The sequence below is a fragment of the Molothrus ater genome, chromosome 1 (assembly GCF_012460135.2).
Source record: "Molothrus ater isolate BHLD 08-10-18 breed brown headed cowbird chromosome 1, BPBGC_Mater_1.1, whole genome shotgun sequence".
NCBI classification, from domain to species: domain Eukaryota; kingdom Metazoa; phylum Chordata; class Aves; order Passeriformes; family Icteridae; genus Molothrus; species Molothrus ater.
This window is the reverse complement of record NC_050478.2, coordinates 25,250,393-25,271,643: the sequence shown is the minus strand read 5'-3', so window position 1 is coordinate 25,271,643 and position 21,251 is coordinate 25,250,393. Positions and strand designations below refer to the sequence as shown.

Sequence of the window (21,251 nt, the reverse complement as noted above, 5' to 3'; positions counted from 1 at the left end):
AAAATTGGTTGTCCAACGCTCAACCCAGGGGAAAGCACTGCCCTCCCTCTCAGCACCTGCTGAAAGCTAGCAAGGGCTCCTGTGGTAATTACCAGTCCTCTTGTCTAGAGTATCTTCAAGGTTGTTTACCTTGGATTTATTTCTTGATCTGAATACTGAAATTTCAAAACATTTCTCCAGTACTGTTGAAACAGAGAATAAGAAGCTTGTATTTCTTTCTGGGAACGAGGGAATGCCCAAATATTCAACTTTACTTAAATATATATTCATGATGAGTATCCACAAAATGGATTAACAAGTGAGAGCTTAACAACTCTCACTTCAACAGTAGTTGTGTGAGTGTGTAAGAAGAAATTACACTGCTTCTTATATGGTGTAAAAAGAGATCTTACACATCTTAGTGAATCTGGTTTTCAGCAGTGAAAATATGTCTTAATATATTTTTTTCAAACTAAATTTTTAATTCAATTAGTCTCATAACAGACAAGGATGTTTTTCATCTCTGTTTCAGACTGTACCTCTTGTGAGTATGTTAAAAATTTTCTTTAAAGGAGGCTTTTTGAAACCAATGCCTGCAAACTTATTGCTAATTATTTGTACCCAGATATTATGCCCCAGACAATAGGGAATCAAGACTTGTATTTGCACATATTCTTAACTTTTAAATAGGTAAATATTTCAGTAATTTCTTCCTTCCGTTTTTTTGATATCTAGGGGTCTTTACCCATTAGAAACAAAATAAAATGTATGTTCATGAATGCCTGCATATAAATGTAACCACCACAGTAAATTTAGAATATTGCTGTAATTTCAGTAAATGAAACAAAGAAATATTAAACTAGTATGGTGTTTTATGTCCCTTTAGGTAGACAGAAATCTTGGAAATCAAGTACCACCATAGCTCTGATGATATTGCTTTGTCTGATATTGTTTTGTATTTTTCAGTGACTATTAGATAAGAACTAAATTGAAAGTTGAGTTTGAAAATACCAAAGTGGATAGAGTAATAAATAATATTAAAAGAATTACAGTAACAAAAAAATATACTTAATGCTGCATAGCAGAACTGCAGATTTTGTCTAATATACCATGAGATTTTGCCACAATAAATGGAGAGAGGGAGAGTTCTCTTGTTTAAACTGTTGTTTATGTTCCAGCACTGTTGTATTGACAATTTACCCATTATCTGTTAGTTACAACACAAAAATATTTTGCACTTCCTCAGACCCAAAGGCAAAGCATTTTGATTGTGCAGTGCAACGTTTTTTATTCTACTGGCTCTTTATGAGGAATATTTCAATACACAATCTACATTTTCATATTTAATTGCAGTTATCACACTTTAGCCTGTGGCTATACATTTAATCAAGTAAGAAAACTCCCACAGATATACTGTGTAGACAACCCCTGTAGAGTATGTTATGGAAACTCAGTCTTTATGAGAACAACTGATTAGTATCTGTGAATTCACTCTTCAGGGATAGTAGTCAGGATGCTGCAAACAAAAAATGAACTTCCCTTGGGTAATCCTTAGCACCAAGGAGAGGCGGCATTCCAGAGATACCATGAGCCCTTTGAAAGTGTGGCCAGGTAACACCACAGAGAGCCCTTTTCTAGATGATGTCTTGGCTTACTATTTCCTGGACTTAAGTTCTCATTCAAGTTCATATGATGTGGACACTAAAAGAAAATAAACTCTTTCAAATCTGATGAAGGAAATGCTGAGAGCGAACAACCAGGAATGCTTTCTAAGATCAGCCTCAGACAACAAACCTGGAGTAAGTTTCAGGGTCCAGTTCAGGGCCAAAACTCAAGCCACCACATCCACTTTACCAACTGTCCTGCTACAGTCAACAGTATCAAGTGCATCTGATAGAAAACTTAGCAAAAACATCTGCTTTTCACCCGGAGTGACCTACTCTGAAAAACCCCACTATGTGTGCCAGTTCAAAGCCCCTGACCCATGTAAGGGTTACAGGTGAACCTAGAACTCCTTCTTCTCATGGTGAGGTGGGTGTCTCCCAAGATATCTAATCCAAAGCTTTTAATTTGAAATATCCCGTTCCACTAACCCCATTTCCATATTCCTACAGAAAAAAAAAAACATAACTGTTCAGATGAAACATATTTAGACCTTAAAAGATGTATTCTTTTGGTAACATGAACTTTTTCCCTGACTTTTCACAAGGTGTCCACTTTTTCCCAGGTGATTTTCTCCAGAGCAGGGCTGTTCACAGTAAAGGCAGCCGTGGCCCAAAGTAGCAGCTGTCCTGATGATACCTTTCCTCTTTATTTTCCTTTGTATCTGCAGTTCTCATGGAGGATGCCACATGCTCTTCCACAAGAACTATGATGGTAGTCAGCTGAGGCTGGAAAAGGACATTATTTTGTGTCTAGTATTTACTTTAGATCAGTGCCAGCCCACTCTGAAAGCCTACCTTTATTTCCTCTGCAATGGTGTGCTTGGCTGAAGATTACTATTCCGCTACTTAGTAAGCAGCCTCCTGAATTGTGACAAGCATTTCAAGATAAATGCTTTTGAGTCCTACTTTTATCACAGTTTGAGTCCTAGCTTTATTTCCTGAATGGTACAGCTATACTCCAAAACAGTTTTTTCCCCTCAGCTATCTCTACACTCCTAGTTTAAACACCCACAGTTAATCTCGTGCAAGCCTCTAGCTATTTTTTGGAAAAGCAATTTTGAAGCTAGCAATTCAGTCTCATTTTCCATGATTTTAAAGGAGGTAACAGATAATTTCAGACATGGGTAACAAAGGCAGGGAATGAGGAAAATGGGTGTCTCCTGTTCAGGGCTGCTGAGTTGCCATGTTTACAGCTCCAAGCAGGCTGCTGACCAGCCACAGCTCCATCTGTAAAATGATCCAGCTACTGTACTCTTGACTTTTGCAAGTTATGAGCAGCCACAGGAGATTGTGTAAGTGCTGGAGCAGCTGCAGAACCTTTCCCTCACTGAACTACTGAGGAGGCATGCCAGCTTGTTTGTGTGCTCCTCCACAACCTTTCACCTACTTTGGCTGTTTTGGCTGTACTGGGAGCCCCCAGCAACTTGACAGCTTGTGCAGCCATAGCGTCGGGTGACAGAAAGATGAGAACGGGAAGATATGACCTTTGTTTTTAATGCTATTTCTGTCCTTTTTTCCATGTAAAGGGCCACATAAATATTTAGAAAACAAATGTATCAGTAGGTTAAAGTATCAATCCAATTCCATAAATGCAGACCCATCTGCAGGCAGAGGGCGAGTGATTTGCCCTTGGTACTGCAGGAAATTTCATGAGGTGCTGTGAATACGACTCAAGCACTTGTCACCAGACTGCTCTGCTTACTTTCAAAACTTCCTAGTGCTACCAATAATTTCCACCCAGATTTACTGCTCCTTCTGGGTTATCATTTACCCTTCCTTACAGAAGCTGAATTAGAAGTTGCCTTTGTCCCCAGCAGAAACTGTTAGTCTGGTTCCATAAGAGAAAAAACTGATGATGTTACCCATCCACCTGTTCACCAAACTGTCCCTCCTAAGCATTTTAATCAAATTTGAATAGATAATCAACTCCCTACAAACTGTGTACAAACTAGCAGGTGGTTTAGGGAGGAGAGATTAAAATTTTGCTACACACTGGATAAAAGGGAGGGGAAACTCAACCAGACTCATTCTACTAGACAGTAGCAATCACATCAGCAGACATCCCACATATTCGGGCTGGTCAGGAGAGGGCACTCATCCTAGCACAACCTATTGGGTCTCCAGCACTTGTTGGGTTAGGAAAAAGATCCTTATATTTTTGTCTGTCCCCAAAGAGAAAAAGAAAGGGCAAAAGCAACCATGATACTTTTTTTAGACATCAGTAACATGGTCAGTTATTACACAGGCTGCCTGACCAGGAACACAGCTCTGACCTCAGTACAGCACGCTGTGTCTCTGGCAGGGGCGACGACACAAGGAACACGAGGCGAGAGACAGCTGATTGCAGTGGAGAGCTATTAGGAGACAAATGGACAGGAATCCAGGCTTCATTCATTCCACTCTTCTGGACCCATCTGTTGTGGAAAAAAGCAGAATGTTAATGCAGCTCCATTTTCTTAAGCATAGTCAGCAAAACATTACTGTGGCCAAGCAACTGCAAGTGTTGCTACTGCCTTTTCAAAACTTGCCCCAGGGCAGTTCAGAAGAGGAAAGTTAAAATATCGAATCAGCCAAAATGAGACCCCCTCTGATGAATACTCCAGTTCAGAATTTGGCACTGCACTTCATAGCCATTGTTCTCTGACACCTGCACTTAAAACTGTCATGTGTTTCAGAAGGAAGGTGAAAGGGTGGTTGGAGAGGAAATAAAGCGAGAACACTGCTAAAGATAGGTGAGATGGAGGCATTATACAAACAATTTTCACAGCCTAGTTCACCTGCATCTTGGCTGATGATGAATCCTCCTATATTGTTGCATTTGTGCCTAAAACTTAGCTGTCTTGCTCAACATTCAGGACATCCACAATTACTTCACAGATATATAGTTTATGTATGCAAGAAAAGAAATTAATGTTGGTCAGAACCTCCTGTAACATATAACCATCATACAAAGGAGCAAGGAGCAAATCTGAATTATGAAGGAGACACACTTCTCTTAGAAGATCATCTGAGTAAAAAAACCCTCAGTTGTTGTGCTGCTGATGTGTGAAATTCTTGTAGAAGTTCGTTTTGATTTGAAAAACACCCAGGTTTTGAGTTACTGGAGCCTTGTCCTTTTAACAAATGGGGAAGGCAACACGCTTCCTGTATTTCCTGCAAGTACAATTTTACCTTTGTTCACAGCTAAATTGTGTATGTAAGATATTTGTTCATACCTTACTGCATATAACTACCAGGAAAACAATAAGAAAACAAGTTGCTGTAAAGAAAATAATGCAAACAACACAAATTGTTCTTAGTAGACTATTTCCCTATTCAGACTGCCCACAAAGGATATTTGAGTTACTTATATTAAGCAGGCTCAGCAAACCAACAGATTAAATAAAGCATCTCATAGGAATAGAAATAATGACCTTATAAACTGCAACAACTGCCTGCTGCAGAGAACTTCCTGATCCAGATTTTATTGCAGAGTTAATTTTGAGGTCCCTGCTTGCCACCGATTAGTGGCTTAAGGAAGAGAGTGGAACTAAACAAAAGCTATCCTACATGTTTCATGGTTTAAACAAATTTGTATGATATTTTCATTTCTGTGACTCATCTGCAACTTGCAGTCAAACCAAGTTGAAACAGTCAAAAACAAATCTCAAATTCCTAATTTTTTAACTTCTGGAAAGGACAGGAAAAATCGAAGTCATTATATTTGCTGCTATTTGATGTCTAAATTTTGCTTCATTTCACATTTCATATGCCAACATTCAATCACTGTGGTAAACCAGAATATATCTCATGGAAAAATAACAGAATAATTCTCCCAATAAAATAATAAAACAGGGAGCAATAAAATAATAAAACATAAAGTACAGCGGGAGTAGAACCATAAGTAGGGTTAACAGATATACTAGGAAGACAAAAATGAGATAAAGTTTAAAAAACAGTCTAATGACAAGCTAAAGTATTTTCCTCTGTCTATCAAACTACATGCACAGCTTTCTTGTGAGGAATTTGATCTTCCTTCCCTTGAAAAAGAGTTTACATGTTTGTGTAAATATATGCATATAAAATTGGACTGGAGAGTTGGATGCAAATATTAGGGCACAATTATTTTGTATTATTTTACTGCCACATGCTCCTGCTGTTACAGACCAAGTTTTTGGGTGTCAGAAAGCTCTCCCCTGACATTAATTCCATTCTTCCATGCCTTATGCAAACCCTGCCCTCAGTGAAGTGGCTTGGGGAAAAAGCCAGGCAGCACTGGAGATCCAAGCTCCTTCCCCAGCAAAGAGGAAAGGTGAGGGGGCTTTTCCCAGCTCGACTGTGACCCTGGGAGATGAGCTATCCCTGAGAGCCTTGTGTCATCCCCTCCTTAGGTCAGCTCTTATGACAGTAAATAAAGGCCACATGCAGGCTGATCTGCGGCCAGTGCGTCACAAACACAGCTGTCCTCGAGTATTTGGTCACTATTAACCAGGTCACAGCCATGACCTACATGTCGACAACCTGAGGCTGGGATCTGATTTTGCTCCCTTTGCCTTTTGCAGTCGGCCAGCCGACCCTGGAGCTACGCTGTCAGTGCCAGCACTGCCAGCATCCCCTGTATGAGTGCAAACACACAATTGCCCCGGGCACCATCGCGCCCCTCAGGCCGGGCCATGGCGCCGTGCACCGCTTCCCCCCGAGCCCTGGCGCCCAGTGGGTGCACAGCCCGCACAGGGCCGGACCCTGCAGTCCGTGAGGGGCGGCAGCAGCACGGCACCCCCACAGCTGGGCACGGCCGTCCTGCCAGCCTCGTCCTGCCCCTGCCCAGTGCACAAGGTCACCGCGGGCGGCGCAGCAGCAGCAGCAGCAGCAGCCCCGGCTCCGTGTGCCCCCCGGCCCAGCACCCCTGGCACTGCCCGTGCCGCTGGCCAGGCGCCGACCAGGCCGGGCCGGGCACGGGGAACGCCGCCAGCGCCGTCACGAGGGGCCCGGGGGGCGCGGCCTGCCGGAGCCCCGCCCCCCTGCGATTGTAAATAGAGGCGCCACGTGAGGCCCCCCGCCACAGGCGAGGGGACGGTGACAGCCCCGGATTCCGCGGAGCAGTCGCGCTCTCAGAGATCGCTTACCTGCTACGCACCCGCCGGCCCGGCAGCGATGAAGGCCGCCCGCATCGCCCTCCGCAGCGCCGCCCCGCTGGCAGGGGCCAGCGCTGGCAGCAGCAGCGGCCGGCTGCCACAGGAGGTGGAGCAGTTTTCCCGCTTCTCCCCCTCCCCGCTCTCCATCAAGCAGTTGTTGGACTTCGGTGAGAATCGGGGGGAGGGGAGGGAGGTCGGGGCTGGGGGACAGCCCAGACTCGGAGGCTCGTTTCCCCATGGAGGAGCGAGCCCGGGGGCTGCCGCGGGCGGGGTGCAGGAGCGGCGCTCTGCGGGACAGAGGAGGCGGCGATCCCCGCCCGGAGGGATCCGCGTTCAGCCGGCGCTGAAGTTGCGGCCGCCCCCCGGCTCGGCTGCCCAGCGCTAGGGCGGAGGAGGGGAGCGGGCCCGCCGAGTATTCCCAGCCCCGGTGGTGGTGGTGGCGGCGGGGAGGTCGCCTCGGGCGGGCACCCCCGGCCGCAGTTACCCGCGGCCAGGTGCAAGGGGCTGGAGACCTGCGGGTGCCGCCATCAGAGCTGAAGATGCGCTCCAGCACTGCTTCGGCGGTGTTCGGAGGGTGCGGGCACTGAGAGGGGCATGGGCTGCGGGGCGTGTTCCTGCTCCGCGCACACGGAGGCGGGAGGAGCCATCCGGCGGAGCGAACGCGCAGTTCCCAGGTCCCGTTATCGCTCTGGCGGCTGGGCGCACATGATACTGCCCGACGTCACCCCGGACAACCTCCTGTTTACAGAGGCCGGAGTGCTTCTTAGGGAATTACAGTTAAGTCTCATCTCTAAATGGGAACTGGACAAGTACTCCGTCCAGGAACACGCTGTGTCTCACTGTCATGTAAACAGCGTTCTGCATAAACATATAACGCCTAACACTTAGATGAGCCGGCCAGTAAAAACCTCATGATTACAGAGAAATAGAGTCCTGAAGTTTATGGGAAATCAGCAATCTGTATTTGTATCTTGAAACTTCCTTAAACAAAAACTGTATTTTGGATTTATTCATAGGCTCGTCTAATGGATGTGAGAGAACTTCTTTTGCATTTTTGCGACAAGAACTTCCTGTGCGGTTTGCAAACATCTTGAAAGAAATTGATCTTCTTCCTGATAAATTACTAAGCACTCCATCAGTAAAATTAGTAAGAAGCTGGTAAGTATGAACTGCTTTAATTCAGCATGCAACGTTTTGAGAATTTTGTTGTTACAGACTTTTTTGAATAGTAGAATCTATAACAAAATACAGTAGAAATACAGTTCCTTCATGAAATCTGAGTTGCAAGCTGTTACACACTTTCCTTTTCTAGCATACTAAAATTAAATTGCGAACCAATATGATTATATTGTTATCTTTAAAAAGGTGTGGGGGGCAGGGAGTTAACAGTTTGAAATAGCAAATAGAGAAGGGAGAAAAGAAAACATGTTCTGTTTCCATACAGCATTACAGACTCTGAGACCCACACAGATGGGAAAACAGGCTATGTATTTTGATCTCTCACTGAAGGAGTTACTAACAGAGCTTCTATACCAAAGTATATTGTCTTGACCTGTGCATCAAGTGTTTGAAATTCAATTACCATAATCCCTGCAGTTGACACAGTGGTTGAATCTGATTTAACCTTGCTTACTGGCACAGTTGCATCATTTGCCAGGATGGCTGACATAAAGAGCAGAAGTATTAGAATCAGATCTAGAAACTCTTCTTAATATAGCAAACTGTTGTGCCTTTGCCGTATGCGTCAAGGCTGTCAAGATGTTAGTGCAAGCGGCTCAGCTACTTAGCTTCTGCCAAAGCTGATCAGATTTGGAAAAATTTTGCTTAAGTGGATTCCTGATTGGCATTGTCATTTGGATCTTCTTCTGAAATACATCTCTTCTAAAGAATTATAAGGGGATCTTGTGTACCTTAAGTGAGGGCTTAGATTTCTCTCTGGTGACAGGCACAAGAAAAGACTGAAAACTTCTGGAGTTCAGGCAGTCAAGAAATGTCCATCTGTCATTCCATTGTTGGTTGTAACTTGGATATTTCAAAGATACTTAAAGCTCCTAGATGACTTGTTAGGACTAATGATGTGCACAAGACAAAGTATTTTTGATATTACTAGATCAATAAAAATCAAATTAATAGCATATATTTCTTATCTTCTTTTTCAATAGGTACATCCAAAGTCTAAAGGAGTTGATTGAATTCCATCAGAAAAGCCCAGATGACCAAAAAGTCTTATCTGAGTAAGCTTTTCATGTTTTTCTTTGAACTTTTTAGTTCACATTCTACTTTTCACAGTATATTCACTTTAGACTAACAGCCAAGATGGTCTGAATTTGATAATCTATCAGGAAGAGCTGAACATAGAACAAGCTGGTTGAAACCTCTGACCATGTCTAGCAGTACTGCAAATAAATATGACCTGTTGCAGCCTAATTTCAAGGTCATATTGCCCCTTGAACTGTCATGACAGAGAAATACAGAAAAAAATATTATCTCTGCAGTCATATCTCTGCTTTTTTCCAAGATGCCAGCTTGGGATCTTTTTCCTTTCCTTATATTTTCCTCTGCTCAAATAAATGAGTAAACAGGGGGTGAATTTGATATGGCTCATTATACCTTTTGTTTTAAAAATGCCAAATACTTCTGTATTAGGTCAATAAAGAATTACTTTTAAAAGAGTAAAAAAGAAACCACACCATATTTTAGTATTAAGGCTGTTAAGCACTTATCTGTGCTGGTGCTAGATTAGATAATTACATTATACAAAGCTTGCTTCTATGTAGTCTGAGAATAATCTTCTAAAAAGATTTTTTTTTTTAACCTAGCTTTATAGATACTCTAATTAGAGTCCGAAACAGACATCATGATGTGGTTCCTACAATGGCACAAGGAGTAATTGAATACAAAGACACTTTTAAAGTGGATCCTGTCACCAATCAAAACATCCAGTATTTTTTGGATCGTTTTTACATGAGCCGTATTTCCACCCGGATGCTAATGAACCAACACAGTAAGTAGAAATTTTTACCTGAGAAGAAACCTCAACCTAATGAGTGACATGTTAATGTAAACACTTCTTAAAACTGCTGGGGAACTGCTTTACATGATTTCGTGTGACACTGAAAAGTTAGAAACTGAATCTATCACTTAAGAAAGTAATGGGAAAACTTGTTTTCTAGACTACAGAACAATTGAAATAGCTCTTCTGTGGAATATGTAGGGATATCATTGTTCATGTCTGAAAAACCTTTAGATGTGAACTACAGAAAAGCCAACATAGTTTGCTGACAGTAGATAGTACTTTACCTCATAAAAGGCATAAACAATATTCAGTATTTTATGTAATTATATGTTGCAATCACACTGCATTAGTTTCAGTTTTGGGGCTTTTTATAACACAGTATTTGGGATTAAATGTTGTATTGTTCTCATGTCAAACAGCTCTTCTTTTTGATGATAAATCTGGCTCGGGGCACCCAAGGCACATTGGAAGTATTGATCCTTGCTGTGACGTTGTTGAAGTAGTGAATGGTGCGTATTCTCAGAGCTTTAACCGTTCTCTCCTAATCAGTGTCTGTATCTGATTGCAAGCAGTTTGGGTAACCAGCTTCAGTTGTAGAGGATGCTGACTGGCTTTAGTCGAAATAGCTGAAAGCAGTCTAATCAAAGCATGAGCTTTTAGAGGACACAATTTAAAATACAAAATAGCAAAAAAACCATGTTGGAGTAAGTCCTAGCAAGTGACAGATGAGGTAGGAGTTAAATTGTCTGAGGTGTTGAGATTGGCTTTACCAACTGGTAGATAACAGATGTATCAGTTCCATACAATTATCAAACTGTACAAAGATTTGCTCATGCTTCTGTAATTGCCCCTTGTTCTCAATTTTTAGTGCACACAGTGGATGCAATGTTATCATTCCCTTGGGACACATTCCAGACTTAGGCTGTCCAACACCTTAGCAGCTAAGGTGGTTAAAAGCTGTATTCTGCCTTGCATTAGAATGAATTTTTACATTGCTTGACATAATACTTCATATAATTTATTTAAATAATTATTTCAGATGCTTATGAAAGTGCCAAGTTGTTGTGTGACCAGTATTACTTGACATCTCCTGAACTGAAACTTACTCAAGTGAATGGTAAGATAAGAGCCTATCAGTATCCAAAACTGAGTCAAAAGTCTCCTAATTCTGTAACCTTAGTGCATATACCAGTTGATCTGGCTTGGGGCAGTTCCTCTTCCATTTTCTATTATAGGCACCTCATTCAACCTCCCATGTTAGAACTCAAATGTTGGTGTATCTTAATCACAACACTTTTGAAGTTCCATTTACAAATTTGAGAAAAGTCAGACAAACTTGTACCTAAAGTAATATGAGAAGTTGCTAGAGAGGACCTCCATATCTGGATTGAGGAACTGAGACTGCTGACTGAAATGCTGGGTCTGGTCTGAGCTGCCTGCATGTGTCTGATGACAGCAGTCTGCTTAATGTTTGAAATCCTTTATAAATAAAAGGGGAATAAATATTTGATTTTTTTTATTTGTTTATTTGAAAAGAAACTTATTCAGCAAGTGGCAATTGTAATGTAAATACTGTAATGAATGCATAAAGCTGTTTGCCAATTTTGGAGGGGGGAAAACCAAAAATGAAACTTGATTTATTTTTTGTTTGTTTGGGCAACTTGCTCATTGTAAAATTTGGATACCATAGAAAAGTGTCATCACTCTTTTAAGTGTTTTTATTTTTCCTTTCCTTTAGGAAAAGCTCCAGGAGAACCAATTAGCATTGTATATGTTCCATCTCATCTTTTTCACATGCTTTTTGAGCTCTTTAAGGTATGTTAGTATAGACTGAGAGAGTGATGTGGGATGTGGGATTGTGGCCACCAGTAGCCCTCTGCTTTTAGAGATTACATTTGCCGGTTTGCCCTGCTGCCTTTTCCATTGTGGAATGGACAAAGTATTTAAGGAGTAGTGAGTGCAGCTGAACTTCAGTGCTACCAACATGACATACAGAAATCTGGCATCCTTTAGCAACTGCCGAACTTTGCCCTTCTCCAGAAACCTGTTGACTTTAAGGGAGTTATATTATTTAATTTACAGTGCCTGAGTTGATGTTGGGCAAGAATGTTGTAATCTTTCACTCAGAAGAGTCTTGGCTATGCTTAGATGCTGTAAATTGTGAGACCTCCTCTCACACCTTTAAATGATGATAAATCTGCTCCCATTATGCCAAAATGCTAAGTGTGTCTCTTGCAAACCAGGCACTGATAGGAGTAGAGGATAATTTTGCCTCTGTGTAAAAGGGATATGGTCTGAAGTGCATGGATTCAACAACCTCTGATCACAGTAACCTTCTCTTCCATAGAATTCAATGAGAGCAACTGTTGAGTTCCAAGAAAACAGTCCTACCCTTTCTCCAGTTGAAGTGATAGTTGTTCTCGGTAAAGAAGACCTGGCAATCAAGGTATTTTGTTGGCCTACTACAATGGATTTACTGTAATGTTTGTTATTATACATGCACAGCTGGTTCTATTAAAAGATCTGGCCTCTGAGAACAGGTCGAAGACACTGTGCATGAGCACAAGAGCATTCTCATGATGATATGAGCCTCCATGTAGCACAATTATCTAGTTGAATAGTAATGTGCTGCAAAAGAAATCTTTGCATTTATGACTGTTGGAAAGGTGTGTTCAAATAACAGCGTTTTAAATACCATTCTTAGTGCATGCTTGTTATTAACTTTGTTCTCTCTTAAATCAGATCTCAGACCGGGGAGGTGGTGTTCCTGTGAGGAAAATTGAGCGGCTGTTTAGCTACATGTATTCCACTGCACCAAGGCCAAACGTGGATGATTCTCGAAATACCCCTCTTGTAAGATACTTTCAATACTCATGTTGCAATTTTGTTGTTGTAAGTGTTCGTGGGTTAATAATGAAGCACTGTGTCCATCCTGCTGTTCTGTGGGGTATTCAAAGATTTACTGTGCCCCATAAGTATGAATTTACATTTTCTGAAATAGAATTTTAGTATTTAGTTTAGTGGACAAAAATATACTTTCAAAGGCATAAAGAAGAACATTACAACCTGAATCTAGCCCCCTCATTCTTTTTCTTCCTGCATTACAATGACACTAATTTACTTTGTCCTCACTCTCCATTCAGTCCTCAAATTTACTGTAGATCATGGAGTCTTTCTGGAGCAAGCACAACTGGAACAGTCTTTTAGATTATTATGTTTATCTCCCAGTAGAAAGCTCCTTTTACTAATCAAGCTGTACTAGCAACAACAAGGGAGGGAAAAATACTGAAATTTAATGTGCAAAAATGGGACATATGTATAGACCCTCCCTCTTCCATGAAGATCTTTTTTCTTGTGACTTTGAGTTTTTAATGGTCAACTTCAGCATTCTCTATGAAACTGATTAGACATTTATGTTTTCTTCTAAGAGAAGAGGAAATTCAAAGGATTTTTTTAACAGCTTAAAAATCTCTGACGACTTTCCAGCTATTTAACTTGAAGCCATTAGAGCTAGCAAAAAAATAATTAATTTTATATTGTACTTTATTTTTAGGCTGGCTTTGGGTATGGCTTGCCAATTTCTCGTCTGTATGCTAAGTACTTTCAAGGAGATCTAAATCTTTACTCCATATGTGGTTATGGAACAGACGCTATCATCTACTTGAAGGTATGTATTTAAATTTGGTTACATAAAAGATTACTACCCTTACTGCAGTGGGATAACTACTTGTTACCATTTTAAGGTAGACAGATTCTCTGCTCTTGAGTAGCTCTTGTTTTTTTCTTGAGAAATGACAGATTTAGTAACTGGTTTTTAATTGGTATCAAAAAAAAGTCACTTAGCTTTAACTAGTCTACTTGAACAACTGCTAGTGAGAACCCTGTTGGCTTTCAGATTGTGTTAAGGTGTTACCTATTTGTTCATGGAATACCAAGTACTCGAAGAGAGTGAAGTGTGAGCAACAGATCTGGTTTGTTTACTCTGAAAACCAGAAAGTCTGTATAAACTAAATCCCTAAGGAGTGAAGGTGCTACTCAACATCTGCCATAAAGCCCCTCTGTTGGATTCAGATACCAGTAATTTTGAACACCGGGCATATAACTTGCACTGCTGTTTCTATAAGAAACCTGCAAACAATACTACATGTTCTTTTCTATTTTCTGTGCCTAATAGTGGGAAAAACTTGCTTTGAATTCCTCTTGCTAAACTGAAAATACTGAAGCACAATCAGAGCAGAAGTAGGAAAGGAAGAGACAGTTCAGCTATATATATATTACACTTCTGTTGAAAAATTTTCACAAAATTTGGAATTTTGCCAACCAAAGTCCTTTTCCATGCATTCCTAGACTATCTTGAAAACATGTTAGAGGCTACTGCTTAAGGCCTGTGAAAAATGCATAAATAGGATGAGATGTTACTGCAGTTGTCTTACCAAATTACCCAAACCAATCATAGATACTGAAGCACATAAACTACCACACCTATTGCAGAAACATTTGTGCAAATAACTTTGTTTTGTACTGTCACTGGCTTAACACTTTAGGCATGCTGAATGAGTTTTTGCTGAGTGACATTATTGAGAGATACTAACCTGTTCCTTCTTGACTTCTAGGCCTTATCAACAGAATCAATAGAAAAACTCCCAGTTTTTAACAAATCAGCTTCCAAGCATTACCAGGCTACCTCAGAGGCAGATGACTGGTGTGTCCCAAGTAAAGGCCCTAAGAATATGGCAAAGCAAAGTGCAGCTTCCTGAAGAGAAGCTGATATCGAGACATCCCAGGGGATCAAGCTGGCTTCAAGAGCAGCATTTGGAAGTATTCATCTACCTTCAAACAAGCAAGTTTCAGGACTAGCAGAAGAAAAAGAAGATAAGGAGTATCATAAACGTAGGCTATATGCACTGAATCTGAAACCTGGCTGTGGACTTCAGGATGAGGAAAATAGGAGCACATATGTCTTTAAAGAAGAGCTATGTATAGAGAAAAATCAAGCTATTTTTTTACTGTGATCAAAGACTTGGTGTGGTAGGGGTGTGCAATTTTTAAATCCTGTTTAATGCTTGAATTCTTAATACTGACTGATAAACGAGTTATGCTGATGCATATTTTTCTGTTAGAATAGTTATCAGCAGTTTATCTTATTACAGAACTTCTCAGGTAGATAATTAGCATCCATACTTTAAAGTTGTATTTATAATATTTGGAAAAGATATACTTAACATGGCAATCTTGTAGCAAGATACAAACAGCATTCAAGTACAGCCTGACTGGAAGAGGGGGAGCCTGGGAGGTAGGGAGAAAGTGTTTGCCATATATAAGAAAGTCCCATTAAAAAAAAAAAAGCTATTCCAGGAATAATTCTTAAGTGATCTTCATCATAAGTGATGCCTTGCTCTGTGAGTCACAGTGCTAGATATATTTTGTTAAACTGTTCATGGGAAATCAGCCAAGTAGGGCTTCTATGCATAAGGTAATGAAGAAGGAAAATCAGGATATTTTTAAGAGCTACTGGAAAGAAATGGAAAGCTACTTGGTTGTAATAGCTTTAATGTTCAGTACATCTGGCCTTTGTCCCTGTATTCTGGAGATTGTGTGCCAAGTCAGTTAGGATTTTCCAAGAACTGAAGTCAGACATTGCAAGTTGAACAGAAGGGTTTTGGTGATATGTATTGTATAAGCATGTTGTGAAGAACAGCATATTTAAAACACAGTCCTGTGATTTGTTTCTGTTGTGCTGTTAGATTAGTGGCTCAATGCACTAAACCAAAATTGTCTTTTTCAGATTGTCAAATTGTCAATTTCAAACTGTCACAATGCCATTTCAAATTGTCAAACTTGCAAATTGTCTTTTTCAAATTTGTGTTGGACCACATCAGCTCAAAGATGTACATAGGGAATCTGTACCCTGAAAGCTGTTTCAAAATGTAAACAGCACTGAAAACTACTGGAAAGCTTTTATGAAGAGCAAAATAGGGGGAAATCCCACAGGAAAAATGCCAGTGGGAGGGAGTTGTTCAGAAAATGTTCCATTCTCAATAAGCTTCTTCCTTGCCCATCTTTGTGTGTTTTCACTTTTGTAAGCAAGGTAGACTTTAACAGATGCTAAATTGTTGGATGTTGCTAAGCTGGCCAGTCAAAAGTTCATCAGGGCTGTAGAATATTACTTGAATTTTTTTTTTTACTAATTATAATCTTATCTTCTGTTTATATGATCCTTTGCAAAAAGTTACAAATACAGTAAAACATCCTGCTCAGTATGACAGTTTTCTATTAGAGATTTCTATTTGTAGGGCAGAAAATGACTCCATATTCCACTGTGAATCTAAAATGGTTTTTAATGGGATACTACCTTTGCATTCTTGAAGTCCTGTTGAGATATATTTCTCATTGAAAATAAAATATATTTTGATATGCCTCATTTATTTTAAAAACTAATTTTAGATGTATTAATGATAACTGCTGAGCATGATGATCTTAGTACTGCATCTAGGCTGTTTTTATCCTGGTGAATAAGCTCCAGTCACCAAAAGTCACCACCAGATCATGCATCTGAGCTCAGCTCAGTGAATGATATGGCTAATAAAAAGGAAATACCTTTGTATAGAATATACAGGTATAAAAAGGCCGCTTTCACCATCATAAAGTGATTATTTGTTGATTTTTGAATGGAATACAAGGTTACAAACACATACCAAAATAGTAATTGTTGTCAAGTACACACAATTTATACCTTTCTGTCTGCATCCAGTAATGCTTGAACCTGAGTTATGATCTGATGGTACACTTGTAACACAGCTGCATTACTAACTTCAGTTAGTAAGTTCTGTTTCAAAGCAGCTGAGGCACATAGGTGCTGCAAAAATGTTTGTGATGCTGCTTGCAGAGCAGAGCTGTGGAACATTCATGATGCAGGCAGAGGTTGTGAAGCACTTAAGGAACACACATGAAATCTTGTGTAGTATCTAGGCTATCTACCTAGATAAGACAGCACCTTTTCCAGCATTCACTGACTTTTTATTCTGAAAGCAGAGCTGTAATTTTAAGTCTTTAACTTGGATGTAGATGTTGAAATAGTTTTATAATAAAATGTTTTAAATGCTTGTCTGTGTCTTTGTTTTTTAAGTCTGATGCAAGCAAGGGCTTTTTATTTTAAATCTTGGGAAATGGAGTTGAGAAAAACAACACTCATACCATGTCAAGTACAGCAGGGGGGAGAAACACTGGAAGAATGATTTGCTTATGCTTGATGTTGTATTGGTTGAGAGGTTACACAGTACCTAAAATCAGTGCATCACCTTAGCCATGTCCTTACTCTTTTTAATTAGGAGGGTATTCATTTTGAGATGAGAACTGGGAATGTTCCATCAGTGTGTGTTCTACACTCTAAAATAGTTGTCTTTTGTTCAGTTTTGAAGAGTGTGAAAATTGACTAAGAAAAAAAGACATCCATCACTGGCTTTATATCTAACAAAAAAGTTTTCCCACAGACTAAAGGGATGGCTGTCTTTCAGCTCTGAAGCAATGGGACAGCTGGCTTTTCATAGCTGGTGTGTAAGAAAATGGTAGTGATCTGATGGTGTCATGACCCAAAAGTCCTGTACAACTGGTGCTTTAGCAGACTTGTGTTGGCTTGGGGCCATCTTGCATCTCTCTTAATTTTAAGAAGATAGAGTAACTTTAAAAATATACATATATACTTTACCTGAAAGAGGAGAGGTAAAAACCAGCCTGACTCCAGATGTCTGGCAGCAAGTCTGAAAGTGACAGCCTTGTATACTGAGTTTACCTTCCTTAACAATGAGAGTTTCACCTTCCTAAGGGTTTTGACTCATAATGCCAGGGAAGCTGATTACATGACATCCCTTTTTTGCATTTGCAGTTACAGAAATGTACCACTCTGACATATACCAGTGTGCCAGGTATGTTGGGAGAAACAACCCCAAACTAAAATACACCAGGGACTTCAATAAACTGCTACAGCAAACAAAAGGAAACCGACAACAAAAACACCCATTTGTTTTCCCATCATTTTTACCACGCTGCAGTCTCTATAGACAGGACTTGCATATTTCCTGTCAGGTTTTTCAAAGCAGAAATACACATACATGCATTCTATACCTTGCCTATGGCAAGCTTGGGATCAGGGGTGCCCCAGTGCAGCAGGATGGACCCAGCTGCTGTCTGTGTAACTCCCTGTTGAGCACACAGCCCCAGCAAACCCAGGACTCCCTGCATCACACTGTGCACAGACCATCAGTCCCAGCCAAGCTCCTGCAGTCTAGAAGGCAAAATGTGGGGTTTTTCCTTCTCCTCCACAAGTCCAGTGGGTAAGAGGCCATGCACCAGCTCTTGGTCACTTTGTGGGGCTGGCTTGTTGCTGGCATGTCAGGGGGGCACTGACATCAGCACATTTACCCATGGCTGGAGTGTTCTGGTTTCACAGGAGATAAGCAGGTGTTGCACTTTTGCCCTTTGCTCTCTGATTGGGACCTTACACAGACAGGTTCCTGATGTCAACAGAAACCACGCCAAAGCACCCTGTGTTTTCTCTTCCAGATCATTAGCTAAAAAGTGTACACTGATTGCTGGTTAGTGTTAGGGGTGCCTTGGGCACAAAGCCAGATTAATCTCCCTGGAGCCTTGATACACAGTTGTTCATTATCATCATTTCCCTATCACTTAACCAAGTTTTTAAATCCGCCAGACTTTGCCCTTTACATGCAATAATGTCCTTCCCAAAGAATTATTACAAAACAAGCTTTGCTATCTTTGATGAGAAACACTACTGGACTGGAAAAATAGTTGGGTCTTTTCCCTCCTTATGGCAGCAATGATGGCTTTAGAGGATTATGTATAACACCAAAGAATTTTTTGCCTTTAAGTTCTTTAGCCATTTGTCAAACAGGAGGCAGTCATGACAGTTTATGATCCCTCAGCTCAGCTAATTTTTGGGGGTGGGGATGGCAAAGAATAAGGAGCACACTTCTGCATTAACACCTTTGGGTTTGTTTTTCCCAAGAACTGACAACACAGTTTTAAATGCCTATGTCCTGACCCTGTATTACAGGCCCTAAGGTGGCTTTGCACATCTGTGCTGTTGTACATTTGGACAGAATGACTGACTCAGTACCTGGCTAGATGTTTCTACTCCTCACAGTCAGCAAGGAGAAAGGACATGTTGGTAGGCAGCTTCAGTCAGTCCTGCTTCTCTCCACTCACCTCACAGGGAAGAAAGGGCAGAAATACCCACGGGCAGTCTTAATTCTTCCTTGCAATCTCAAATGTTGGGTGTCAAAGCAAGTAGCTGGAACACCAGTCCTGGCTCTTCGGAATATCCTGGGGGCTCTTAATAATGTAAGATTTTCATATAAACAGAAAAATATGTATAGGAGGCATGTATGTATATGTATGATCAGGAGCTGCTCCTCATCAGCTCTCCTCAATATTCCTCCTGCAGCTATGAAAGAAAATCAAAGCAGAGTGCAACAAATTGGCCTGTGTAAAATTAGCCCAATTTCCCTGTGTCACACTTGCTTTGCAGTTCCTGATAGGAAGAGGAAAGAAAGGAAAGCATCTGATTTCCTGCTGTGTGAGGGGCACAGCCTTGAGGAATGAGTCTCACTGCCTTCCTGAGAGTCATGGCCATGATGCAGACAGAACGGTGATGCAGGAAACACAGCAAGAGGTGTGACCACCAATCCCACTATTTTGAGCTGCTGAACATTCTCCTGGAATGTGACAGAGGGTTTCTAGTTTAGAACAGGTATGCTTTAAGTTACATTAATGTGATACAGCCCTGTCTGCAAGCCTCAAATAAGAAAATTAAAAAAAAAAAAAAAAGACACTTGTTTACATTGCTGTTATAGGTTGGGCTTTCTGTACTTTGTCACATCACTGGACTGGGCCTGAAAGCTGAGAACCTTGGCATGGGATTGGGCACACCGAGTACGACACCTTATCATGGCACTGTGTACATGTCTGTGTGTGTGCTGAGGTGTGAGCTGGATATCACAGCTGCCTCTCATGACCAGTGTCAGTGTACCCAGAGAACTCCAGAGAGCTCTTCTGAAACAGACTCCTACTTCTGGTGCCTGAATGGCGGTCCTGTCTCCAGTGGCAGAGTTAGCTGACTGTAATGGAGCCCCAGACACGGGGGCACCTCTAGGCACCTGTATTTAGATGGCTTCAGCTGTGAGCAGGCTCCCAGCTCATTCAGTGACCTAAAAATAGACACCCAGTCCTATATGAGGCAGGCTGGAGTACCCTTCCTGTCTCTCATCCGTCACTCTGGAAAACAGAGGTCTTCCACAAGTCCTTTGTCATACCTGCTAGTCCCATGCAAACACCCTTGTATGGGCAATCCTGGCTTTCTAAAGTATCAGTGAATATTTATGTTTAGGTAAATGACTCAAGCCCTCTTACTACTTCTGTGTTGTTGTGGGAAATTGGAAATACAGAGCTCAAAATTACATTGCTGCTGTGTCATTGCTGGCCAGGGTGGGTATATAATGGAAAATCCCAGACAATATTTATTCTGCAGCAAATGCCAATGGGATCACTGCAGATGAGCTGGCTGCTGGCACAAACTGTGTCAGCCTGGAGCTGCCTCTTGCAGCTTGTCATCAGTGACACTGCTGATCTGTCTGGGTTTGGGACTGGTCCTAGGGCCACATGATTGCAGGAGACAGCATGAGGCTCATCACTCTGCACCCCACAGGGCAGCAGTGCTGCCAGACAGCTCTGAGCCATGCTCACTACTCCTGGGACAGCCAAATACCAATTGCTGAGCAGACCTTTTACAGAAACTTAGGAGCTAACTGTAGCTGATGCTGACTGTTAAATGCCATGAGGAATATGGATAAATCAGATGCACTGATAGCTCTTTTTTGTAGTGTTTATTCCTTAGAGTGGTTTTCTCTTCCTAGCAGCTTTACTGCCTACAACACCTTGGGTTGATTTTTAACAAATTAACTGGAAAACAGGTTTGAATACCTGCCAGGGCTACTTGTCTCCTCCAATCCCTGTGGCGTGGAGCAGAGTTAGTAACAAGCATTGCAAAGACTATTGGTGCCCAGCGTCACTCCCCTACTCACAAAGGGCATTACAGGTGGAATTCAACCTTCACACAGGGCTGGATCAGATGGTTTGGACCACTCTCAGTGTTACCAGGCTTGTGTCAATGCCTCACAGACCACAGCGAGCTGTTTGCTCAGGCATAAAACTATGTTTGTGTTGACACTTGTTTCTGCTTAGTTAGGGCCTGTTATAAAACCTCTGATCTCAACTTTCCCCTGCTTCTAATCAGCTTCACCTCAGGTTTTACATAAGTACACAATGAAAAAATCTTCATTTTCAAGCTCTGGCCAGGGACACCTGAAGTTTTCATTATTCATGTTATTAATGGAGATGCCCAGAAATCTGCTGATACAAATTCGTTCATGCGCTTCTCCTCCATGGCCTTGCCCTCTTGTTCCT

At 41.3% G+C, this 21,251-nt stretch overlaps 1 protein-coding gene across 1 annotated transcript; it reads left to right on the top strand.

The window, feature by feature from the left end:
- The first annotated feature begins 6,761 nt into the window (after positions 1-6,761).
- PDK4 (pyruvate dehydrogenase kinase 4) lies at positions 6,762-16,876 on the top strand. The gene is made up of 11 exons (XM_036406428.1): positions 6,762-6,924; positions 7,774-7,915; positions 8,920-8,991; positions 9,577-9,761; positions 10,193-10,282; positions 10,813-10,890; positions 11,512-11,588; positions 12,121-12,219; positions 12,516-12,626; positions 13,327-13,440; positions 14,387-16,876. The coding sequence occupies exons 1-11, from the start codon at positions 6,777-6,779 to the stop codon at positions 14,528-14,530; spliced, it is 1,260 nt and encodes a 419-aa protein (XP_036262321.1). The 5' UTR covers positions 6,762-6,776; the 3' UTR covers positions 14,531-16,876.
- Positions 16,877-21,251: the final 4,375 nt, after the last annotated feature.